This window comes from Onychomys torridus, chromosome 14 (assembly GCF_903995425.1).
Source record: "Onychomys torridus chromosome 14, mOncTor1.1, whole genome shotgun sequence".
Lineage (NCBI taxonomy): Eukaryota > Metazoa > Chordata > Mammalia > Rodentia > Cricetidae > Onychomys > Onychomys torridus.
The window spans coordinates 73,189,761-73,216,597 of NC_050456.1; the positions used below are offsets into that span (position 1 = coordinate 73,189,761).

Sequence of the window (26,837 nt, forward strand, 5' to 3'; positions counted from 1 at the left end):
GCTTTTATTAAAGCCTTCTGGTATAGTCACTTGTGGGTACCAGAGCAGTGCACTAAAGCTGAACTGCTTTCTGAGCAAAGTGAGGCACAGCAGACCGTCTCACAGCTGCAGCTTCTGAGAACTTGCATCATGGGGAGATGTACCACTTTCCTCCATGCCCTGAGCAAGATTTGATCTCACAGCTGTCTACAGCTGCTTGTTGTCTTTAATAAACAGTCTGTAAAGGTTTAGAAATATTTCTTACCTGGAAGACTCTTGACTGTTCCCTGCAGCTGGGGAATGGTACTGATTCCTCACTCATGTCTGCATGAAGCTAATCATAGCTTACTGAGGCCAGAGGTTGCGTTCTGTTTAGTTTTGGCTTTCTAACCTTTCGGTTTCCCATGCTTTGGAATCCATGGGCTCATTTGGTGTTTCTTAGTCAACTGATTTGCTTTCCTAATAGAGCTTAGACACCCAGAGTAAGAGGTGATGGGCATGCCCTGCTCCTACTTGGTGCTTCAGACTTGTCTTTTAAATGGAGGGTAGCTTGTATAGAGTTAAAACAAAAAACTCCAACTTATTCTGTTAAAAAAATCAAGTTATTTTGTACTTCTGTTTAGCTGCTAAAAGTTGGTGCGATTAACTGTTTTGAATTGACATTCTCATTATTCAATAAAGATGAATGTGCTCATTGATTATTCCATTAGCAGTGCCCTTGTAGCAACTGGTAGCTGTTCTTGCCTTGCCCCCTCGCAGGCTGCTTTGAATGCTGCAGCTCAGTGGTCCTGTTGACATGCAAGCTAGCAAATCATGTCAGTTCAAGACCTTCCAGTCCCATATCACTCACAGATAAAGTCCTTACCATGGCCCTAATGTGAGATTTGCCTGTTTGCACCTGCCCTCAACCTCTCTCCTGACCAGTTCTTTTTCAGCCATGGCGCCACTGTTTGCAAGCACAAACTCGACATCTCCCACGTTATACCTTGGCACGTGCATCTGCCTCAGTGTGGGATACTGTCTCTACAGCATCTGTGTGGCTCATTGCCCCTCACTTCATTCCTTTGCTTAAATGTCACTTTCTTGTGCAGTCAGCAGACCATGTTTTAAGTTCCATTCTCTCCCTACTCTCCTTGCTTCCTGCCTTTGTTCTGACTACCCTTGGATAGATGGCATTTTAATTTAAATATTTTAAAATTGATTGTTGTTAGAGTATGTATACCTATACATGCATGACGTGTACATGTCAATACATATGCCTTAGCATGCATACTGAAGTCAGAGGATGACTTAGTGGAGTCAGTTCTCTACCTTTGTGTGGGCACCAGAGATTAAACTCAGGCTGCTGGCCTTGTGTGGCCATCAACTGCCTTTGCCCACCGAGCGTCTCTCCAGCCCAGGAGAAGGCATCTAAGTTTTCTCTTGTGGTTTTGAGGCAGGGTTTAATGGAGCCCGGATGGGCCTGGAGCTGGCTGCGGCCAAGGATGAACTTGAAACCCTCCTCTCACCTCTGAGGTGGCTGGGATTACATTACAGGCCTCTCTGTGTCTCACCATCTCATTTTACGTTATGCTGGGAATCAACCTAGGGCTTCTGGTTTGCTGGGCGGTGCTCTATCCATTAAGTTTCATCCCCAGCAATATAGTCTGATGGTTCCCCTCCCCCAACTTCTCCCAGATCCTCCCACCTTCTCATCCACCTAAATTCATTCATTCTCCTCCCTGTCATTAGAAACAGACAACTAAAGCAAACACACCAGAATAGGAATGGGACACAACAGGGGGAAGTCAAACTAAAAGCACAAGAAAGACATACAGATGCAGAGACCCACACTCGTACACACAGAAATCCCATACAAACACAAAAGCAGAAACTATGATGTAATGCCCAGGCAAAGCGTTATGAGACAAAAAAGCCCCTCCAAAAACACCACTGAGTAGTTTTGTGTTGGCCACCTCCTTCTGGGCGTGAGGCCTGCCCTTAAGTTTGGTTTGTATATCCAGAGAGACTGTTGGAGAACACTAAGGTTTCCTTTGTGAGTGGTTGTAGGGACGGGCCTTGTGTCCACTCCCTCTCAGCACTGGAGCCCCATTTGGCTTAGACCTGTGCAGGCCTGTGCATGCTGCCGCTGTCTCTGTGCATTCAGATGTGTGTCAGTCCTGTTGTGTCTGGAAGACTTTGTTTCCTTGGTGTCCTCCATCCCTGCTTTTACATTCTTTCTCCCCATCTTCCACAAAGTAGCCTGCCCTGAGGGGAGGGATTTGATGAAGACACTTAGAACTGAGTGTTCTGAGCTCTCTCACTCTGCCCATTTTCCAGGTTCGGGTCTCAACCTTCTCTGATGATGGTTGGTCTTTACATTTCTCTTCTGGTATCTTGCAGAGTACCTTCCAGTAGGGGTGATGGCTCTAGGTAGGTACCAGCTTGACTTCTCCATGTTTGATGAGTTGTATAGGTTTTGTCTTCAACTATACGGCCTTACTATCAGTTTGTGCTTTGGCAATAGCTTGGGTTGTTTGAGGGTTTCCACGGGGCCCCTTTGGCCAGCAACTCCATTAGATGTAACCCATTCCTGCCACTGGAGGTTTCACTTGGTGGTGAGAGATGTCTAATTGAGGCTTTCTCTCCCCAGTTATGTAGTGATTCCATTTGAATTTCTTCAATGTATGTGTGTATTTCAAGAAGCTTCTATTGTGGGTTTCCCTACAACCCCTCAAATGGCCCTTGGTGTAGCTGTCCTCCCCATATTCCCTCCCTTCCTTCCCTCTTCTCTTCCCCTTTCTGTTTAATCCTCCTGTTCCAGTGCCTCCTTACCTATCCATCCCTCCACGATCTATTTCTCCTTCCTTGGGAGACACCCCCCCCCCCCTTGGTCCCTTACTCTATCTAACTTCTGTGGTTATTTGCTTATCACACACTTCAAAGCTAACATTCACATATCAGCTAACACAAATTATGTTTGCCTTTTGGGGTCTGGGTTACCTTACTCAGGATGATTTTTTTCCCTAGCTCTGCCCATTTACCTGTGAATTTCATGTTTTTGTCTTTTTTTAACAGCTGAGTAAGATTCCACTGTGTAAATGTTCTACATTTCCTTTATCCATTCATCCACTGACACACCTAGGCTGTTTCCAGTTCCTGGCTCCCATGTAAGAACAGCAGTGAACACAAATTAGCATGCCTGGCACTTGAGTTGTAAGTTAGGTTTGTTTCCTGGCACAGTGTGCTGTCAGTGCTGCAGCAAGGACAGCGGTGACCCAAGACCTCTCAGACAAGGGGCAGAACAGCAGCAGCAGCCGCCGCCTTCATTTTCACTTCAGATGGGTGTGCACTGTCAAAACTTCATCGTTGTAGTGATGCTGTCCAGTTACAGGCGGAGGCTTTTTTAAAGGAGGCAGGGCCTCGTCCTGCCTGCTGCTTTTTAGGAGTGGAATTTGATCCCTTGTAAACTCATTCCCACCTCAGTGTGACTTGTGACAGTGGCACTACAGAGCCTCTATGACTTTGGGTTCAAGATTGTTTGTATTCATTTTATAGATGGAATATATATTGAAAAGAAATTGATACAAATTAGCAAAAAGACAACAGAACATTGAAAAATGTGCTAAGAACTAGGCAAGTGAGAAGGTTCTTTCTGACCCAGGTATTCAGAGAACTGTTCCACTTTTGCTAAGTTGGTCATTAACCTCCACATCCCAAGATCCAAATGTGCCTTTCCATCATCTCTCATGACATGTTGTTCCTAAGCACACAGCACTGCTGCCAGGCACCTTGTGAACACAGCCCACCACCTCTCTCCAGCTCTGGTCATCTCACACATCCTGTTCAGTGAAAGCACCTATGGAAGAATCTTATAGCATGCATGCTGAGAAGGTTACAGGGAGGAAGGGGAGCTGAAGGGAATGAAAGGGCTTCATCCGTTGTGACAGGAGAGGAGGCTAGGTCTGGACAGTAAGTTGGATGTGAGGTGAGTTAAGTAGTTTGTATGCTTGTATCTTAGAAAGATAAGGGAGTTTCTTTCTGAAACTTGTGTTCTCCTTGTAAACTAGGCTATTGCATCATTTGCTGAGAATTACAGTTTAGGAAGGGGAATTGGGATTTCTGAGGAAAACAAAGGTTTGATATAATCATTTTAGAGAGCAGTTGCTGAGCCTTTGAAAGGCTTGCTGGTACCCACCGCAAGTGAGCTGTGTGCAGTGAGCTGAAAGCTGGACATCAGGTATTTGCATGTGAAAAACAACTGGAACATTTGCTCTCTGTAGAAATTTGGTTAGTTTCTGCAGGGTACAGTGTACTGTAGAGAAGACAGTTTCTGCATCCGGGAGCTTATACACAGGGAGGATTTACCATGTGCCGTGAGAGGCACAGTTTCTATTTCACTAACCACTTCCGAAAAGGGAGACAGTTTTAGTAAATGTGTTCAGGAAGTATGTGGGAGAAGGGCTAGTGCAGAGATATTGGTACCATGATAATGGAAAGGCTTTAAGTTATGCATCAAATGTGCTTCTGAAACACATCAGAAAAGTTTATGGCTTTAAAGAAAATTTCATGAAAATCTGTAACCCCTAAAGGAGCTTACACATACCTATTTTAGGGAAAATTTATAAGTAGTCATCCAGTATGTAGTGAACATCACACTGTCCTGTGATTTCCCAGTGTGGCTGTGAATTTGTAGAGTTTAATGAGTGTAAGTGTCATTGTTTAAGATTCATTCAAGCTTTTTACCCACTCTCCAGCTTAAAAACAAAAAACAAACAACCCCCCCCAAAAAACCCCCCACCAAATTTGAATCCAGGTCTTGAAAAAATGCCAGTTATCTAAATACAGTATCGTATTGTGATAAATATAGCCATTGAGATTTTAGATCTATTTACAAAACTTTATTTTAATATTCATAGGGAACTTTTTTGGACTGTTATCTGAAAAACTGAGGACCATTTTATCATCAGAACTGACTATTAATTAGGGTATTGTTTCAGAAATAAAAGTTGATCTGCCGCTGAAACTCTATTTGAATATGTATGGTTCCAAGCTTGCTTTGTGTATTTAATAACTTTAGTACTATAATCACTCTGTTTACAATTAAATTTTGGTGAATATGCTAATATAGAATGTAACAGTGGGTGATTTCAGCAAAGGGCAGTGTGGATTTGCATCTTGATGTGCTTTTCAGTTACATCTGCATTTCATTTAGAATCAAAGGGAAAAGAAATGGTCAGATTATGTAACCATCTTGTGATGATGAACCAACTTCCCTCTGTTGCAGAGGCTGTTACTACAGTAGGCTTGAGCTGAGTGAACTGGAATCACACAGACTGAAACTTTGTTACATTCCTTTGTAGACATCTCAGTGCTGGGGTTGGTTTCATTATTAGAAGATACCGCTAATGTACTTATGGAGTTGGTTAATTGAAATTGTGTCTGCAGTTCTTTAGTGGAAACCTCAGTGCTGGGGTTGGTTTCATTATTAGAAGATGCCTCTAATGTACTTATGGAGTTGTGTGCGCAGTTCTTCAGAGAACTCACTGAGACAAGGACTGTGGTTATATATTTTTGTGAGTATGGGTTCCTGGTTTAAGAAATTGCCTGCAAAGTAGCAGTAGGTTGACACACCCAGCTTCCCTGTTCTCAGAAACTAGGAACTTTCCTATTACTCTAAACTAGAAAATAAGAGGGGGCCGGGCAGTAGTGGTGGTGCACGCCTTTAATCCCAGCACTCAGGAGGCAGAGGCAGGTGGATCTCTGTGAGTTCCAGGCCAGCCTGGGCTCCAGAGTGAGTTCCAGGACAGGCACCAAAGCTACATAGAAAAACCTTCTCTCGAAAAACCAAAAAAAAAAAAAAAAAAAAAAAAAAAAAAAAAGAAAGAAAGAAAGAAAGAAAGAAATTAAGAGGGGTTTCCAGTGCAGTGATGTCGGTCAAGCCGGGACATGGAAGCATGGTGAAGGTCTTAGATCTCAGACAGAACTGGTACAATAGCGCTCACCAAAGGTAGTTGTGCTTCCTGAAGTACATACTAGGAAAGGGACATTTGTGATGGCAGGAAGAGGCTTTGTGGGCTGGTGTGTGAGGTCAGAGGTCCATGTTGGGTGTTATTCCTCAGGAGCTATGCCTCTTCTTCTTTGAGGCAGGGTCTCTAACTGGGATTAGGCTAGGTTAGCTGGCTGTTGAGCCCCAGGGAGGGGTCCACTTGTCTACCTCCTCTATGTGGGGATTACCAGTGTATGCCACAGCAGCCAGCCTTTCCACTGCATCCTGGGGTTTCAGTTTAGGGTCTCATGCTTTTGTGCCAAGTATGTTACTGGGTGAGCTCTTAGCCTGAGGCTGGATTCTTTTAATGGAAATAGTATTTCAAGAATATAGCTCATATGCTAGGGAATGCATGTATTAAATTACTGGATTGGTTATTATTTTTACACTTTTTTGTGAGTGGGGCTGCTAATTATGAAGGCTTGTGTATGTATGTGTATGCTTTCCATAAAAGGTAATTTTATGTAGTTAGGTTTTTTAGACAGGATCTGTCTTTGTAGCCTAGGCAGGCTCTGAACTCTTGATCCTTTTGCTTTTGACTCTGTCACTAGTCATCAGACACCTGTGTCTAGTTCAAGTATAGCATTTTAGACTGTACTTCTCACTTCTTCCTTCCTTTCACATTTGTGAATTTAAGGAACAAAGGAATAATAGATTAAAGATGTCACTTAATTATAGCAGTCCTCTGTTAAACCAGGGGAGTCATTCCAAGATCCCAGTGGATCCCGGAAACCATGGCTGGTGTGGTGCCTATACACACTGCTGAGCAGTGCATATAATACAGATCCTACATTAATTTATAAGGTGAGTGGAGTAAAAGTAATGTAGCCAAGGTCAAAGCAGTCAGCAGAGTGTTCGATAAGTGAGGTGCCTGTGGTTTCCGTATCTCAGACATTTGTGTCCTGAACTCACTGTTCTTGTGAGATGGGAACATTGCCTCCTTAATGAGATAAATGAGGTGAATGACCAAGCATTGGGAGGTAGTGGAGAGCCCTAGCCTGTGCCATTTAAACTCAATCACTGATCTCACAGTCACTTTAGTAACTGAGATGGCTCCTATAACTATGGAAGGGCAGTCTCCATAGTGCGGATGCACAGGCCAAGGGGGTGCCCACACAGAGGGCTGGGCGGAGTGATGGCTCTGGATGCATCCAGTACTTAGAACGGTGCACAGCACTAGACTTTGTAAACTGTTTCTTTCTGGAGTATCGCATTTAGAATTTTTGGACCTTGTTTGACCATGGATAACATGGATAATCTGTGGAGGAATTAGTGAGAGAGATTATTTTTCTCCTGTGTGCTATTCCATATTTATACATGGTATTCGTGGTTAGCAGAACCACCACACTCAGCTGGCACATCTATTTTATTTTGAAATAGCCATAGCTGGTTTTTTTTGGGTGGGATGGGGGGTGGGGTGGGATGGGGCAGGGTAAGGAAATATTTTTCTGAAGGGATGTGTGTGTGTGTGTGTGTGTGTGTGTGTGTGTGTGTGTGTGTGTTGTGTCTATATCATCCCCCCACCTCCTTGTGTTTTCACAAACCCAGTCTTGTGAAGCTCACTTGGATCTAGGCTGCAGCATCTTCTTGAGCCTGGTGTCTACACAGTGTACACTGCTCTGAAGTTTTATATATACCAGTCTTGTCGGTATCCACTTACATTGTGTTGTGGAGACAGGAAACTGTTTTGCAGTTTTGCTGTGGATGCTATCCTAGGGTTCTGAGTTTTGCTCTAGTGCTTTCCTGTATGGTTTGGGGTGTGAAGGGGAAGGGAGACAGGGAGGCTCCCTAGAAGTAGTTTTAGGAATGACATTCCTGATCTTAATTATTACTGTAAGCTCCAAATAGCTGGACCCAAGAGTAAAACTCAAAATAACAGCCAAGAGTTTTATTTGGAGAAACACACACACACACACACACACACACACACACACACACACACACACCACTTTATTTACCACAAATTTATACGAAATAATGCTGAGGCAGATTTAATTTACAGTATGGTATTTTTATTGCACATGGAAAGGAATTCTAGAGAAAACCATTTGTTCAGACACTTGAGTTATAGAAAGACATGTTTTAAAGTCATTTAAAACTGTTCTGACAACTCTAAGGAAATAATCAAATAGGGACTGCTGTGATTTCATCAAGCTGGATGAAGTTTAGAAGAAATTTTGTTAGTGCTGGGGACTGCTGTGTGTTCGAGTTCATTCTTCTAGTGGAGTTGCCACTGAGGTGCAGAAGTTAATCTTTCCTCAATGTTTGGAGTCCTGGTTGCCATGGCTGTCACCAAGATTTTGCTGGGCAAGATTTCAGCACAGATTAAAAGCATCTTGAGAGAACTGATCTGAGGAAGTGCCAGCCCCGAGTTCCATTGCTTTGAAGGTGATTTTCACCTCAGAGAAGCTTGAAATTGGGAACATGCACAAAGTGTTTTTTAGGTAAAATTTAGATTTAAAGATTTCCCCATCAGTTAATAAAGGACCTCTAAAGGAACAGGGTGATAGAATGAATGTGTATATTAAAAGGAGATTTATTAGCGTGGCTGTCTCCTGATGGAAAGAGAAGATTAGATATCTCAACAGTCCCTCCCAGACTAGAGCTGGAGTTCCAGGGTAGTCCTTGAGAGCTGCTGCTCTTTATCGAAGTTGGAATCCTCAAGAAGGTTCTAATACCAGCGAAGGAATGCCTCAGCAACAGAGTAGATGCACTTGCCAGTGATGCTACTGGAAGCAGTGAGAGAGGCAAAAGCTTCCTTCTTCCCTGTCCTTTTACATGGGCTGCCACAGAAGGTGTGGCTCAGACCTAGAGTAGGTCTCCCCAACTCAAATGATCCAGTCAAGAAGAGCCCTTCCTTCATAGTGTGCCCAGTTAAGCTCCTTGATTTTACTTGATTCTAGAGGTAGTCAAGTTGATAACCAAATTAACTATCCCAGTAGCTCTATTCGCATATATGGCATTCATGCATATGTAGTGATGATTGGAGGGTTTTTGCTGAAATGTCCAGTCTAATACTCTGCGTGTGGGTGTGTTTTGGGGGGTAGGGGCGACGGTTAGAGAGATAGTCTAGCAGTTAAGAGCACATACTGTTCTTACAAAGGACCTGAGTTCGACTTCTAGCACCCATGTCAGGTGGCTTATAACCACCTGTAAATCCAGCTCCAGGGATCCCATACTCCTGGCCTCCTCAGATAGCCACACCCATTCTATACATGATCTAAAAAACAAAATAAAGCACTAATTTTTTTAGTATTTTTATTTTTTGTATATGGGCATTTTGCCCACATATCTACACCATGTGCATGCCTGGTGCCTGAGGAGTCCAAAAGAGGGCATGGGATCCCCTGGAACTAGAGTTACAGATAGTTGTGAGTTACCATGTGCGTGCTGGTAATTGAACCTGGGACCTCTGAAGAGCAGCCAGTGCTCTTAACCACTGAGTCACCTCTCCACTCTCAAGAAAATCTTTTAATAAGATGTGTTTAGTATATCTGGGTTCAGAATGTCACATCTTAACAGATGCCTATTTGAAATAGCATTCTAAGTGTTGTAGGCCAGGCTTGCTGCAAGCCGCAAAAATATACAAAGTAGGATTTCAGCTGATTATAACAAAGCTAATACCTGGAAGAAGCCAAGGGCCTTCCAGAGGTCAAGCTAAGTTCAAGGAGCCTTGGTGATATTTGGCTTTGGATTATCAGCCGTTTCCTGCTATGAGTTTCTTGTGTGCTATTGTAGCTTTTCCATCATTTGCTGGGCACCATTTCCCCTCTACTAGAGGAATATTTAGATAACCTTCTGCACTGACAGCTATGCACAGCCAGAACCCCAGGTCAAGCCTCCCTGTAATTATTGTCATTGGCAGCATCTGACTAGGACCGTCCCCAGAAGGAGGAAAATACCTTTTCAGAGAGATCTCTGTACTCTCTAAGGACAGACTTAAGTGTCCAGACTACCTGTTTGAGAAAGCCTGGCGGATGTGCCAATTCAATTAAGCTTAACTTCTTCCTTTCCCAAATCTTACCTCTAGCTCCAGACAGATCTCCCTTTATCACCAAGAGGCATCTAGCTGTACACAGGTTGCCTAGCGACCGAGCACACTTTTCTCCCACCATGCAAAAAAACAGCAGATAGCTTGGACAGATAGGAGGAGCCACAGGAAAAAAAGAAGACAGTTTTATTTTCTCCCATTGACCTAGCAATTTATACATTCTTAACATTTTCTACCAATCACGTTTAAGATTATAGTTGAGCACATAAGAGCCCTCTTTTTAGATATTACCCAAATTTACCCTTTAGTCAATTCATTTCCCCATTAGTCACTTCCCTTTTGGGTTTCAAGTGATAATTAACAGTTATTGCCTCTCTATGTGATTCTTATCACCCCTCCGTTTGGCCCTGGAAGCCTGGCTTTGCACTGCTAAGGGAATACTGCTTGTAAGTGTATCTATACCAGGACTCTCAGGGCACAGGAGGACGGAGAAGAGAAAAGAGAATGGAAGAACTAGATGGAGAAGAACTTGAGAGGAACAAACTGAGATGGGGAAGAACTAGATTGAAGGACTAGAAGAGAGTACTAGAGGAATGAGATGGAAGATGAGGAAGAGCTAGCTGGGGAAGTACTAGCTGGGTAAGAACAAGATAAAAAGGACCTAGATGAGGCAGAATTGAGACGAGAGAATTAAGATAGAACTTAGAGGGAGCAGTAGATAAGTATAGAGAGAAATCAGGCAAGAAAGGAGCTAGGCACGAGAACAGAACTGGAGCTGTGTAGATAGGATGTTATGCCAGAGGAATTTAAAGCAAGTGGACTAAAGAGCTCAGTGTGCTGAGATTCTATTTCCCGAGAATAGTCCTCGACGTTAGTAGTTCCCTCTCCTGAGCCCCCGGGATGTATAATATTGAGGCTGGTCCCGCTAATATTATACAGACTCCTATTTGAAATAGCATTCTAAGTGTTGTAGGCCGGGCTGTTTCCATTTGCACCCTTCTCTCTACTTTATGTCTTCTGCTGTTTTTAGGGAACTGTAGAATCTTAAGGAAATCATTTGGGTTAGTATTTATAGAAAGAATTTGAAATCATGTAGCTTACTTTTATGTATGTACATAAAATTATACACATTCAGTGAGTTATACCTGAGTGCATTTGAAGCTTAGAGAGATGTGCTTTGATCAAGATTTCCCAGCTAGCCAGTTATTTACTTGGGGTCCAAAGCTTTTGATTCCAGTCCTGCTCTTCCCCAGTAAAATAGTTTTCCCAGAACATTCTGTTACACTTGTGCTGGTGAGAAAAGTGAATGAGATGCTTTTCTAGGATGCCCAGACAGAAGGGACACATTGGATGGCCGAGACATTGTGGAAATAGCTGGTGGTGTGTACCACTTCTCTGCTGAGCCCATGTCCTGGTTTGTACATGGTGCTGGTGCAGCCTTCCTACTCAGTACCTACTCTTGTGCCCCAAATGTCCTTGTCCTTCCCCCTTGTACATACCTAATTGGGATTGTAGTCTTTGTGCTTGGACGTAGTGCATCCGTATTACTTAGGATCTCTTGGCTGCATTACTAGGTAGTGTGCATTCTAATTGCATGCTTTTCCTCAGTTGCACAGAACAGTTCTGGTTTTGTTGTTACTAAATAGTATTTTAGTCATAGATGATATGCCACTGGGACTTAAAGTGCTTTCCATAATTGCATAGATCATTATATTTATGGTCTCCTCTTCAAAGCTTAGCGACAACCAAATAGGATCCTAGCTGTTACAGAGCAGAATTAGTAGACATTCTTCTCTTCAGTCTTGAACAGCCATTGCTGAGTAGAAGCCTTCTGTAGGGGGAATGTTTTGAACACTTCCAAGGTTATAATTGTGAACAAAATTGCTTTGTCTTGTATTACAGAGAAAAATGCCACGTGTAAAAGCAGCTCAGGCTGGAAGACAGGGTCCTGCAAAGAGGCGCCTTGCAGAGCAATTTGCTGCTGGGGAGGTCATAACTGACATGTCTAAAAAGGAATGGAAATTAGGATTGCCTATTGGCCAAGGTGGCTTTGGCTGCATATATCTTGGTAAGTGTATGGTGACTTCTAGTCATCAGTGTAAAGACCCAAATGTTTCTTATGAAATAGTTTCCCATTTAAGCTATTGCAAGGTGCTGTTGATAATATGTATTAAGATGGTGTGGTTGATAAGTTCATCTTTGACATATGTGTAGATGATGGCTTATTTTATTATAGAAAAAATACTATAATGTCATTGGTAAGCTCAGTATCCTTAGAGTCTTAACATTTCTACTCAGTCTAATTAAGCTCTCTTCTGAGACGGAAAGAAAGATGTACCCATCCTTTTTCCTTCACCTCAGCCAGGTACAATTTATTCTAGCTCTGTGTTTAGCTCATTTTATATTTTTATAGCTGTGGGTTTTTAAAAATGTCTGAACTTCATATTAGTCTTGATGTATGTTAGTTATATTAGTTAGCATGCATACTGAATTATCAACATTAAAAATGTTTTACCTGGAGGCTGGAGAGATGGCTCAGTGGTTAAGAGCACTGACTGCTCTTCTAGAGGACCCTGGTTCAATTCTCAGTACCCACATCGCAGCTAATAACTGTCTGTAACTCCACTTACTGGAAACCTGACAACCATGGCAAAATAACAATGTACATAAAATAAAAATAAGTAAGTTAAAAAGAATGGTTAACCTGCTGGGTGGTGGCGGCACATGCCTTTAATCCCAGCACTTGGGAGGCAGAGGCAGGCAGATCTCTGAATTTGAGGACAGCCTGGTCTACAGAGCAAGTTCCCGGACAGCCAGGGGTGTTAGTTACACAGAGAAACCCTGTCTCAAACAACAACAACAACAACAACAACAATAACAACAAAGGTTTACCTAGCTGGCTGTGGTGCTGCAGGCTTTTAATCCCAGCATTGACTGAGGCAGGCGGATTTCTGTGGTTTCCAGGCCAGCTATTACATACTGAGACCTTGTACCAAAACAATAAAACAGAATGAAAAACAAAAACCTTGATTGCATGTACAACTGTCTCCTTCCCCAAGAATACTGGTGAGAATATGCTACAGATCCTGTTTTGCTTTGGGCCTTTCTCTGGTCTTTGCGTTCTATGATTTTACCCTACTCTTAATTTTCTTTTGTAAATTTTGGTTTTTAAGGCTTTATTCAGCTGAGGTAGGCCATTTCTGTACTTCTACCTCTAATCTTGATTTAATTAGTTAACTAGTTACTTAATTTCTTAATGAATGTTTCCTTTTCTCTTTTTTGAGACATGGTCTCACTATGTGCCTGTGAGGCTCAAACTAACCTTGGATTCACAGAGATTCTCCTGCCTCTGTGCCCCAAGTGCTGGAATAAAAGCATATGCCATTATGCCTGGCACAACTTTTAAAACTTATTTATTTTTGGCACAGGCTAGAAGAAGGGATTGGAATTTCAGATGATTGTGAACCACCATGTGGATGGTAGGAATTGAGTTCCAGTCCTCTGGATCAGCAACCAGTACTTCTGACGATTGAACCATCACTCTAGCCATGGAAGTTTCAAAGTCTGTGTTTAACAGTTCACAGAAAATGAAACGTATCGACATTCTTAAAAAACTCACAGCTGTCAAGATCTATAACATGAAACTACTTTTTTCTTCAAGTAGTTACTATAAAATGAAAACTTAAATTGTTTTTTCCTTTCAAGCAACATCTGACTGGGAGTGTTAATATTACAGTGGAGGTTAACATCATCTGGAAACTTGTTGGAATTGCCATTCTTGTACCCCATGCTACTCATGACTCAGAAACCATAGGGGAGGCCCACAGTGCTGTTAGAACACGCTCTTTTAAGTGACCAGGTGCATCCTGGGATTTGAGAGCCGCAAGAGAAGAGCAGCTGTTCTCACTGGGTCAGCCCTGCTTCACTTGCATGTCCTGAAACACAGTGCTTTGCACAGGAGCTCCTGGTGGAGATTGTTCTTGCCTTTGGGAAAGCACATGCCGCTTCTCTGGTTTGGTTTAGAGCCAGGGCTGTCCTAATGAAGCAGGGTATATTTATGTAAAGTCAAAGTCTCCATAAACCATGAGAAAGTAGCTGTTCATGAAATGTTCACATAGTTATGATAAAATAACCCACTGGGGGTGGGGAGGTGGCGGGGTGAGGAAGGGTGGCAACAGACACCACCATTATTTATGGTTCCTGATTCTAGAGGGTTCAGTCCATGCTGTTTGGCCCCACACCCTGTGTTTGGGCAGAGTGTCATGATGGCAGGTGCATGTGACAGGAGAGTCACCTCTGGTACACAGGGAGTAGAGGAAGGCTCCAGGGCAAGATGCCCCTGCTGGCTTCCACTACCCAGTGATCTTCTCCAGCTGTGCCCTACCTCCTAAAGTTTCTGGAACTTACCCCAATAGTACCATCGGCTGCGTATGCTGCAGCCTTGCATGGGGAGCGTTAGTTATAGCAGCCGAATGTGTATTTCGAGCTTGTGATTTAGGGAGGTGCTCTGGTCACTGAAGGACTGAGTTCATTAACAGGAACTTGTTGCTAAGTAGGATGTTCATTTTCTCTCCCGAAACTCTACTTGAGCCACCCTGCCACTCTGGTTAATGCATAGAATTGCCTTGACTTCATTGTAAGTGACCTTTTGTACATTTGGAACTTGCTTTGTGTGTGTGCTGGATGTTTTATTTCTGTCATTAGATGGTGCGTTGACTAGTAAGTATTTTTAATACCTAGCGAACAATGTGTGAGTTAGGACTTTGCTCTCTGTGGGGAGAAGGAGTATTCGCTTCAAGACCGATGCCTTCATTGCTGTGTGCACTGGTAGTGAAGCTGCTCTGTGTGAGATTGGTGGCGGCAGCTGTGTATAATGTCTGACCTCAGAAGTGTTGAGTGTGCCTGTCTGTCTGCCTGTCTGTCTGTCTGTCTCTCTCTCTCCAGTTTGGTTTTACATAGTGCTTGTTGCTTTTCTTTTCCAAAGCTGAGTTTAGGGCAGGACATGCACATGCTTATTCCCTTTATTCATGATACCTTCCACACTTGAATACTTTTCTCAGTTCCAGGGGTAAACATGCACTTGTTGACGAGGCCTAGCTCTTGTCTTCTTTATGTCTGGCATAGTACATGCATGTGTTGTGGAGAAGTCATTGTGTTTCTTCTCATTGGAGTGTGCAGTATTAGTGGGATGCTCTCTTCATCTTCATGTTTTGTTGAAGATTCTGAACTACTTTATTACTACTTCAGTAGTATCTAGTGCTGCTCCCTGGGGCTCTTCCTCTGGAGCCCAGAGCTCTTCCTTGGCTGAGTGACTGTCTCTAGAAGCTGCTGCTTGTCTTGTCTGGAGTGCTTTGGCCACAACGCTTCTTTGGTTTCCTTCCTTGGTTTCTGTTGCCCGTTCTCCTGATCTGCCTGGCTTCTGTTCCAAGGTGGGAACAGCCTTTGTGATCAGCCCTGGCATTTCTGTTCTCTCTCTGTTTGTTCCTGAGGAGATTTCTTCCAATGTGAGGCTGTAATAAATAGTCTTTTCCCTTGAACTGTGCTGGAGACTGAACCTAGACCTCACCTGTGCAGGGCGTGCATGTGCTGTTCCACTGAACTAGGTCCTCAACTCGATAGTTAACATTTCTCAGTTCATCACGTGCAGGTTTGAAATTGTGTATGCAGCAGTGGTTAAGATCCGCATCAGCAGCGTTGTGTTGCTGTGGCCAGCCACCCCAAGGAGGAAGATTTACTTTGGCTTATGAGCCTAGAGGTGCAGTTTACACATGAGGGGAACCTGGTGGGGCAGGGGTGTGTGGTGGAGGAAAGCAAGCCTCAGTGCAGCAGACCAAGATGTGTTGGTCAGAACTAGGGGTGGACTGCAACCGTCAGGTCTTCAGCCTCCACTTAGGCTGCACCTGTTCAGGGTGCACAGATGAGAATAAGTGTTCCACATACAAGTCTGGGGACAATTCATATTCAAACGATAACAACATCTGAACTTGGGTGTTCAGCAAGCATCTCAAACAAGATACCCCAAAGCACTTTCTCCTACATTTCTTCCTTTGCAGCGTTTGTGCAGTTTTCTGCCCAGACCCTAGAAGTGCCTCATCTTCCATCCACATCCAGTCCACCGAGGTCCCGTTAGCTGTCCTTTGAGTCTTTGACCACAGTCTGCTAGCACCACTTTGTCTATGTTCACCTTGGTGCCCATACAGCTGTCAGGCCACGCTCTGCCCCACCCGGTAGACTTGGAGACTCCCCTCACTGCTCTGCCTGCTTCTGTTCTTGGCCTGTACACAGTTCCTCCAAGGAGCCCCATCAAAGTTGGATCATGCTAGTCCTTTTGGCAAAATCTTGGAGGTTTCCTGTCTCAGTTACAGCAGCAGTCCTAACCTTGACGTTGTCTGTTAAGCCCTTCATGTTTCTTCCCTGCGGCTTCTCTAATGGCTCTTCCTCACTTTCTGTATCATGGTTTTCTCTGTGCATTGGTCTCCTGGCTTTACAAATGCTTGTGACGCTCCCATATTGGGGCCTTTGGTGCTAGTCCATGTGGAATGCTGTTTCTGTGAATTCCCATGACTTAAACTGTTTGATGGTTTCTGGTACCCCAGGCTCTTCTTAACGCACTGCAGCCCTGCCTCCCCTTCACTGTTGAAACTGCCCCACCATTTCTCCTGTTGCATCAAACACACTTTATATCTTAATGTGATGTCTGCATTTTACTGCTCAAGTGGCAGCCAGAAGTGAAAGGATTGTTTTTTCTGTCCACTTGCAAATTCCCGTTTCTTCTCTTCTCTTCTCTTCTCTTCTCTTCTCTTCTCTTCTCTTCTCTTCTCTTCTCTTCTCTTCTCTTCTCTTCTCTTCTCTTCCCTTCCCTTCCCTTCCCTTCCCTTCCCTTCCCTTCCCTTCCCTTCCCTTCCCTTCTCCTTCCCTTCTCCTTCCCTTCTCCTTCCTTCCCTTCCCTTCCCCTCCCTCCCTCCCTCCCTCCCTCCCTCCCTCCCTCCCTTCTCTCTCTCTCTCTCTCTCTCTCTCTCTCTCTCTCTCTCTCTCTCTCTGAGATAGGGTTTCTCTATGTAGCTCTGGTTGTCCTAGAACTCACTGTGTAGACCAGACTGGCCTCAAACTCACAGAGATCCTTCTGCTTCTATCTCCCGAGTGCTGGGATTAAAGACGTGTGCCATCACTTCCCAGCTGCAAATTTCCAGTTTTTAGAAAATGGCATACTTGTTGATGAGTTTGGAAAGACTTCCCCTCTGCATGGCAGTGCCAAAACTGTTGCTCTGCACTAACCGGTGTCTGGGGTCAGCTCCTCTGCTTCCGGATGTTTTACCCTAGAAGGCTTTACAGCTTGTTTGTTAGACCCTGGGGTTCTCCAGTTCCCGAATTGCCAGTACATCGGCATGCCAATGACCAGAAGACTTCTGAATGAAAGAATAGTCTTCACTTTGCACAAGAGCTTCCTGTAACAGCTGATCAGATAGAAGAAACCAACAATTGCTAGGCATATTCTACACAGGAGAAAGTCTTAGACTAGGTGCACTGTTGGAACGGTCCTGAAATGCCATTTGGGAACTGGGATGCAGGGCTGTGTGCCTGTCATATGCTGTCTGAGGCAACACTGCTTGTTCTGATATGAATGTCTCATTCTTTAAACAGCGGACACAAATTCTTCCAAACCGGTTGGCAGTGACGCACCCTGTGTTGTGAAAGTGGTAAGAAAATACTGCTCATTTTTTTCTTTTATCAATGTAAGTTGGTATTTATTTTGTAAAGCATCTTTTTTGATGACTAGAATTAGTTCAACCATAAGGTATTGCATTGTTAATGATGTCTCCTGACTATTTAATGAGGCACACAAATGGCTTTATAGTTTTTAAGTAACCTGGAACTCAGAGTCTTCAGCTTTCCTGAATTAGAGTGGCACAGTTGGAGGGTGTCTAGGAAACCACAGAGGTCTGCAGGGATGGGAGTACCTGTTTTAGCTGTTGTCACCAGGCAGGTGCATTTTATATTTGGATCCTGGAACAGCATGCTAAGCCGATTTTTATTGTACATCTTGTTTTGGATGTTTGTTTGTCCGTCCGTCCGCCCGTCTGTCTATTTCTTTGCCTGCTGTCGGTTTTATTCCCTTCCCTGTTCCTTTGAAGAAGCCGTGGGTCTCCCCTGTGGTCGTAGAGCCTTCTTTGCTGTGCTCACGTAGCAGTTAGTTCCCCATGAGTAGGATTGGCAGCACCCCAGTGGACAGAAGCACACTGAGTAACTAGGCCAGGTACAGACAGCAGGACTAAGGCATCTTTATATTTAATCATCTGCACTTACACATTGTTTTGCTTAGTAGAGCTTGTCGCTCTGCCCATCCCATATTTGATAGATGTGTAGACCCTTGTTAAATAGAAGAGCTGGAAGAGTGGGTTGTTGGAGAGGTTAATGCCCATTCCCTATCCCCCCCCCCCTTTTTTTCCCTAAAGGTTATAGAACCTGGGAGTTAGAGGTGCCTCAGTTTGTTGGTTCACTTTATTATATTCAAGTAGAAGTATATTGGACTCCCTAGGAACCAGGTATCTTTGACCAGAATTGAAGTTTTTTGGTTTTGTTTTGTTTTGTTTCCCCCCTAATTTATTTATTTGGTGTGTGTTTTCCATACATCTGTGTCTATGCACCATGTGCATGCCTGGTGCCCTGAAGGCTGAAGAGGGCATTGGATCCTCTAAAGCTGGGGTTATAGATGGTTGTGAGCTGCCACGTGGGTCCTGGGAATCCAACCCAGGTCCTCTGAAAGAGCAGCCACTGCTCTTAACCGCTGAGCTATTCCTAGCCCTTGTTTTAGTGAGCTTTTAAAAAACATTTATTAAGAAGTGTAATTTTGCAGTAAAATATATAGCTAATAAATCAGTGTTTGAAGACATGTGAGAGGCATGTGTAAGTGTGTCACTCTTGTCCTCTGTAGACACTATCTCTGCAGCCTCTAGAGAGCTCTTGTGTCTAATATTTGATACCTCACCCACCCCACATCCCCAGTTATTTCCCCTGTCTAGAGCATTACCTATAGGTACTAGGGGATAAATGCTGTGTGTTCAGCATGATATTTGAAAGAGTCACCTGTATTTTTAGCATATCAGTCATTTACTGCATTTTATTGACATGTTGAAGGCATTTGGGCTGTTTACGGTTTGGTCTTCTGTGAACAGACCTTCCATGGAGATTGTTGGAGTGGTGTTCTGATGGGGATAGGCTTTTGTTTCTTTCTCTTGGAAGCTGAATTGCTTCTCTATAGGGAGGATACACATTTACATCTTTTAAAAGTTCTAGACACATTTCTGAAGTGGCTTGCTGGTTTTCACATTGCTGGTGGTTGCCGATGCTCTGTATGCTCCAGTGCTTGCCCACAGTGGGTGTGCCCAGCTTTGTGAGCTTGCTTGCTTCCCAGCTCTTCCCGGAGGCCTGAACACCACTGAGCCCCTTTTCCTTGTGTGTATCTACTGTTCGTGTGGTTTTGTGTGATAAGTGCTTCTTTGGTCTCTTCTTTTCTCCTTAAGAAAATTATTTTTGAGGCTGGGCGTGGTAGCACGCCTTTAATCCCAGCACTTGGGAGGCAGAGGCAGGCGGATCTCTGTGAGTATAGGGCCAGCCTGGGCTACAGAGTGAGTTCTAGAACAGGCTCCAAAGCTACACAGAGAAACCCTGTCTTGAAAAACAAACAAACAAACAAATAAAAAAAGAGAAAAGAATTATTTTTAATAACTGAGTTGTTTTTTGCCTTTTAAAATTGAGGGGGCGAGTTATTGTGGATGAATTTTATTTTCAGAATGTGTGTTATAACTATTTCCTTCTAGTTTATAGTTTACCTGTTCATTTGTAAATGCTCTTATATATCTTTTAGCTGGCTCATTAGATTTTTCTCCCTTGTTTGGTTAATATGGCTTCTTATATTGAACTAAACCTCATTTAGGCAGGCTGAGGTAGGCTTCTTATATAGCTCTGGAACTGCTTTCCTGAGGACTTGAGTCTTTATTCATAAGGCATCATGTTTTTTCAGAAGTATTTCTTTTCTCTCTCTCTCTCTCTCTCTCTCTCTCTCTCTCTCTCTCTCTCTCTCTCTCTGGTGGTTTTTTTGAGGCAGGGTTTCTCTGTGTAGCTTTGCACCTTTCCTGGAACTCACTCTGTAGACCAGGCTGGCCTCGAACTCACAGAGATCCACTTGGCTCTGCCTCCCGAGTGCTGGGATTAAAGGCGTGCGCCACCACCGCCCAGCAACCAGAAGTATTTCTATGTTAGACACTTGGAGTCTGACTGACTTTGGTGTCAGCTGCACTGCCTGTTTGATCGCCAGGGGCTCCACTGGCTCCTTATCCCAAGGGCCTCTGGGTAAGCACTTCATGTTTCGTCTAGAGTGCAGGCAGGTCTTGAGCGCCTTTGTGGAGTTTGTGAGCCTAGTGCGTCCACAGCCTTTGTTTATAGTGGGAAGCCACTGCCCTTCTTCCTGCATGGCATGTTGAATTAGTGTCTGTGTCTCCTGCCATTCCTTCCCTTGTCTTCTGACCTCTCCATTTGGAGCTTTCTTTCTCATGGACTGGCATTCCCTCTGAACCACTGGGGTTACTGCCAGGCATAGACTTGTGGGGAGTTATCTGTACCTGTCTTCTGTCCCCATGGAAACATGACACCTATGGGGTAAGATTAGGGTTCCATTGAGAAGAAAGTAAGCTTCCTACTGGTCCAGGCGTTCAGACCCCTCTGCAGCTGGCTAGTTTGCATACTTGTCTGCAAGTCTTGGAAGGGAAGTGCTAAGTGACCATTTTTGCTTTGTTCTGGATAAGCTGAACTTCTGGCAGGTGAGGTTTTATCATAGAACTGTGATCTTCATTGGAAGTGGAATGAGCTTCACTTATCTAGCTGAGGGGAAATGGGTAGGGTAGCTATTTCCTGTTATTTGATCTGAACACAGTGACTTTCTGAGTTGTAAGGATGTCTCTTTTTCAGACAGTCCAGTATTTCATGTCTTGAGTCGTCCGTTGTTCTTCTCTGTAGTAGAGATGGTGGCAGATACTCTGTGCTTCGTGTCTTAGGAGCTCTTCTGCAGTGTGGTTTGTGGTCCTGGAAGAGCAGCTGCCCAGCCCTCAGAGGGGACTCCAGCCACAGCTGGCTGCTGTTCCCTTGATGTCTGAAGTCTTTGGCTCCTTTACATTCCTGCGTCAGTCACTGTATTGTCTTTTATTATACAATTTCACTTCTAATATCCTTCTCATGATACTAGTTTAAAAAAAATTATGTTTATTTCTCTAAAATATAAGTAGATTTTAAGTTACTTGATAATAACCTTGTTTTTCAAATGTCCTTTAGTTATGCAGTCTTTACATCCCTGTTTTATTTATTGATTGATTTTTAATATTTTTAAGGCATAATTTTCTGTCCCTTTTACCTTCTTTTCCATTCATTTACTTTTACCATTTTGATGCTGTCCACTTTTCTCTATTGGGACTAGGCTGGCTCATCATTTCCTTCTTACAGCATTGCAGTCTTCAGAGTGGAAGTAGATACCCAATACAAACATGCACAGTGATTAATATTCTTTTCTGCAGTAAATCAGAACAGTTGACGTTCAAACATTAACATGAGGGTTGTGACAGGTGCTTGTGTGTGTGGTGCTGGAGATGGTTGCAAAGCCTGCTGGCTGCTGGGCAGGTTTCTGTGACTCCTGTTTTCAGAGAACATGGACGACGAACGGGGCATGGTACCAGAACAGCAACATGTGAAGCTTAGTATGTAAAGGTTCTCTATAACACGGCCTAGGAAGAAATCACTACGGCACTTGTGCATTGTAAGAACGAGCATGCCTTTTTCTTTTTAGAACAAAAATGGGCAAGTTATTTAAGAAATTCAGCTAAGGTGGTTTTAACTGTAAAGTTAGGTAATCACATGCCAAGCAGTGCTTTCCAGGCCTTGTATGTTGTCATGAGACTGCACAGGGCCTGGTCATTGGTGTCCTTGATAAGTCTGTCAAGCGCTCCTTTGTATCCAGGTGGAGACCCGGAGACTAACCTGCCGCCTCGTACACTATAACCGTGTCAGATGGGATCGTGTCTGCAGACCTACACCTTCATTCTGAGATCCTTCCCATGCTTCTGCTCTGAGTCTCCACCCCAAACCTGGCTACTTCTGACATGCCTGCTTTGTGACTGAGCTCTGTAGACTTACACACAGTGCCTGCATTTGGCATTGGTGTGAACATAAGATACACATGCAAGTTAGGTATCTCAGCATCTCTTACACTCTTCCTCCTGCCCAGGGGTGCCCTGTTTCTGTTGAGGGCTTCTTCATCCTTGACTGATGCAGGCAGCTGTAGGATAATGCTTCTGTGTCACCAGAACAGTTAGCTTATGTTTGCTTTCAGAGGTTCTGTGTGTGTGCACATGCGTGTCTGTATGAAATTAGATGGCCAGGAAGAAGTAGTAAATAAGTAAGCTGGGTAATACAAGTAGATTTTTTTCTAATTCCTCCCTCCCCCAACAGACCTAAGACTTATTAGGAAACTAGTTCTTTGAGTACTCTTACCTTTGTGGGAACAGGGTTGGAAGCCTGCCGATAGTCTTCCAGTTTGTGCCACCTAGGAGCAGGCACATGGTGGTCCTTTCTTGGAGAACCACTGGGGTCTCTATCTCACAGCCTCCTGGGAAGGGCTTTGCCTGATGTTATGATGAGTGTTCTGAATTTTCAATTCAGATATCTTAATTTTTTTGGTAAGAAGGAGAAAGTTTGTACAGCTTCATTTTTAAATGGCAGCCAGTTGCTTTTGGATGGTGCCATTGAAATATATCACATTTTAATTTTTTCTGTTGTCATCGTCATTTTGACACTTAGAAGTCTTAAGGAAACGTTTAGTGATATTCTAGTTAAAATGTCAGTCCCAATTTCTTTTCTAAATCTTGGCTATTATAGAGTTGGCAAAGTATTTTAGATTTGAAATATGTTAATACAATTTTAGTTCTGAGATAAGGTATTTTCTCCACAGATAGCTCGCTTCAGCTAGAGCACAGTGCCAAAAAGTGGTTCCTTTCCTTTGTCATAATGGAAGCCTGTTGGATAGCTAATGTAGGAAAGTGCTCAGAAAGCCTGCATTATAGTGTCCTGATTTATATGGTTGATTCACATTATAAGTTTAATAAATTATTGCTTGAAGGAAACTTGAAAATTAAAGTTAATATGATGTAGGTTGAAACTGAATAAATCAAAAATCTTATACTGTTGGTAATAAGCCAGGAGTGGTCTTGGGAAAGTGTCCTTTAAGCCCAAGTTTTATTAATGAGTCATTCTGAAAGTTAACCAAAATTCCTTTTCTTTAATTTCACTTTCTTCATTTTTTTTACACTTATTCTGTGACTTGCTCAGTCATTGACTTAAAACATTTGCTCATGTTTCTGGCTCCTGTTGCTACTGGGAAGCGGCCACAGGTATGGGGGTTTCTTTCTTAGCACATCAGTCAGAGTCTTGACATTCACACTTGAGTATATGGACCTGATCCTGTGTCAGGGTGTGGTGACATGTGAAAGCTTTGAACACTGCTCTTCTGAGGCCGAGCTATAACAAGGATGTCAAACTGTTTAGGTTCTTTCTGATTCTAGTGTTGTCCATTTGTGGCTTACATGCCCTCTGCGGCTAGGAACTGCTTGATTGCAGATGAGCAGAGTCCTGTAAACACATTACCTGGAGACTTGTGAGCTGAGAGAACAGTCAATATAATCAAGATTTTTATTGACACTTCAAGGACTAAAATGAACTTCTGTAGTAATTGATGGTTTCCTCAATGAAGAAAAAGTATATGTCCTGATTTTCAGTGTTTGGAGCAGATGTCTCTGAGGTGGATAAGAACACCCTGTCATGCTGTAGCTCAGGGCTTCGCCAGTTCTAATGAGCTCTGCATCTTAACTCCAGCCGTGCAGAGGTTCTTTCCAAAATACTTTGCCAGCTTAGTTTAGAAATGTTTGCTTTTTTTTTTTTTGCCAGAGCTGAGGATCAAACCCAGGGCCTTGTGCTTGCTAGGCTAGCGCTCTACCACTGAGCTAAATCCCCAACCCCAATGTTTGTTTTTGTAGTTGAAATTGTCATTCCTTTAAAATCAGTAAAAAATACCAAACATTAAGTAAATACTACTTTATATCAACCAGCCAGACAAAACTCACTATTTAAAAAGCCAACAAAATTATAAGCTATTTCTTATCATATTTATTAAACAACATGAAACTCATCATGGGCTGTTATCTCTTGTGTAAAATATCTTTTTGTAAATGTTTGCCTCTTTACAAATAATTCAGGTGGTTAATATCCCTTGAAATGGGAAGTAGATACTACCTAGGAAAGTTGGAGAACACTGTTATTTAGCTGCAGTCTCCTTTTGACTTTACAAACGTTGTAGGTTTCTTTGGTCTGAGAAACATAGGAATCAGTGTTAGAAAGAAAAGGGCACAGTGTTGCTTGCTCTGGAGATCCAGATGCATGATAGGTGAGGGAAAGGAATGGGATTCTACCATTAATTGGTTAAGTCAGGTGTTGGAATTTTATTAAACCTCAGAAATGTCTTGTAACCCCTTGGTGGTGATCCATTTAGCATGGTTGCTGGCCTTTGCTTAATAAAGATGAAAATTAGTTTAAACATTTGCCTTAAACTTCTGCAAAGACTGAACTATATTTTTGATTGTGTATAATTAATCACCTATGGAAGTTGAGCTAAAGAGAAAGATGATGATGATGATGATGATTATGATTATGATTATTATTATTATTTTTTTTTTGGTTTTTCGAGACAGGGAGGATCTCGCTATGTAGACCAGGTTGTTCTTGAACTCACAGAGATTTGCCTGGCTCTGCCTCCCAAGTGCTGGGATTAAAGGCATGTACCACCACTGCTCGACTAAGAGAAAGATTATTGTGAGAACATGTAAAATATTTCTAAGGAGTTAAATTTTAATTTTTAAATAATTTATAAATTTAAATATCAAAATTATATTGTGTTGTAGGAAAAATTAGATTTACTCTGGCATTGAAGGCTCAGTGAAAATAATTCAGTAATTTTAATTGACTCTTGTATTCTAAGGAACCCAGTGACAATGGACCTCTTTTCACTGAATTAAAGTTCTACCAGCGTGCTGCTAAACCAGAGCAAAGTAAGAAACAATAAACATGCTTAAAATTGTTTTGTTAAAGGTTTAAACATTTAAAAATCAGCAGTTTACCGGCTTTTTTTCACATAAGCTGAGGTTAAAGTGTCATGTCACCTGTTGCTCTGTTTTCATTGGCTTTATACACAAATCCCATTCAGATGATACTTGCATGAAGTCATTCTGATGTATTGATGTATTTGCTGTATGGTTTGTTGACATGTGAAATAATCAATGGTATGTGACCTAGGAAATATATGAATTACCCTAATTGACAAGTGTGAGTACACGGTCTCTAACTCTTTTGAGGATTTTGCTAAAACCTGAAGCCCATGAGCTGGGTGGGCGTTGGGGTTGCTGAGACCTAGTGCAGAGAACAGTCTGTTTCATCTGAGGCCCCATTCCTGCTGTAAGGGAGCAGGTGCACACCTCGTGTCTCCTGTATCTTGATTTGCAAGGTGAGGAAGAGATGGACATATTGAAGGAGACAGTCCCATGTTTCTAGAGATGGGGCTGAGGTCAGTCTTGCTGGAGAAGCAAGCGAGCTAGATAACTAGTGACTAAAGAGGTGGTGCTATTGCCTTGCACTTCAGAAATGGTTTCACAGGGGACAGTTTCAAGACAAGGAAAAGGCAGGACCCTATTTTTGCAGGTTGGTAAAATTTTTATTACACTTTGTGTTACACTGTGCTCTTTTCCTCCTGTTATGAGTAGAGGTGGTGTTGTTGTTGCACATAGAAGTATGCTCTGCTCTTAGTAATGTGTTTTGAAATAACTGTTATAGCAGTTGAAATCACTGACCTCTCTTTCAACTTCTAGTTCAGAAATGGATTCATACACACAAATTGAAGTACCTTGGTGTTCCTAAGTATTGGGGATCTGGTCTACATAATAAAAATGGAAAAAGGTAAGCTCTACATTTTGAGTATTTCCTGTTGAGTTGGTTCAGTTGAGAGTTATTTGCTGAGCACCCACAATAACTGTAGGTGTGCATCTGGACTGTGGGGCAGCAGAGGTGGGGAGTAAGATCTTAGCTCTGTGGGGGTGCCAGTCTAACCTGTAGACTTGTATGGAGCAATGTCAAGTGGCTAGAACCCCATTGACAGGAACAAAGCCTGAAGAGTGCGCCCTGCCTCTCCCAGGATCCTGTTTGAGATCTCATATTGAGTGCCCAATCATCCATGGAGACTAGAGTCTTTGTTCTTTTTTTTTTTTTTTTCCCCCAAGATTTATTTATTTATTATGTATACAGAATAGGGCGCCAGATCTCATTATAGATGGTTGTGAGCCACCATGTGGTTGCTGGGAATTGAACTTAGGACCTCTGGAAGAACAGTCAGTGCTCTTAACCTCTGAGCCATCTCTCCAGCCCCCGAGTCTTTGTTCTTTATGAGAGCTTCAGTCTAGCTGGTTAGATGTGACAAACTTCAGTGACAGCATTTGTGAAACATGGGAGAAAAGCTAGGTGCCAGCTCATGTAACCTTTCCTCTTAGATGGCTTAGGATATGGAGTTGGAGAAAGCCCCTAACACCTTTGTGCAGTCTGCTGCTTTCAAAGCTTGTAGGAGACCATGAAGGCCAGGCCTGGTTAGAAACTGGAGGCCCACTAGTTCGATGGTGATTGCAGTGAGTGGGGAGAACCTCTGTGAATCCACTGTTTTACGTAGTCACCAAAGGCCTGTTTCCATGCCTTGCACTTTCT

At 43.0% G+C, this 26,837-nt stretch overlaps 1 protein-coding gene across 4 annotated transcripts in view; it reads left to right on the forward strand.

The window, feature by feature from the left end:
• The window catches only part of Vrk1 (VRK serine/threonine kinase 1), a 77,117-nt gene that overhangs the window by 17,192 nt on the left and 33,088 nt on the right, over positions 1 to 26,837 (forward strand). For 3 of the 4 annotated variants that reach the window (XM_036206374.1, XM_036206378.1, XM_036206375.1), the window contains exons 2-5: positions 11,901 to 12,066; positions 17,640 to 17,695; positions 25,072 to 25,141; positions 25,955 to 26,042. In XM_036206374.1, the coding sequence (XP_036062267.1) occupies positions 11,907 to 12,066; positions 17,640 to 17,695; positions 25,072 to 25,141; positions 25,955 to 26,042 (374 nt within the window). In that variant the 5' untranslated portion in view covers positions 11,901 to 11,906. Of the gene's footprint in view, positions 1 to 2,361; positions 2,392 to 11,900; positions 12,067 to 17,639; positions 17,696 to 25,071; positions 25,142 to 25,954; positions 26,043 to 26,837 lie in introns of those variants that run through there. The other variant, XM_036206376.1, reaches the window with a different exon arrangement.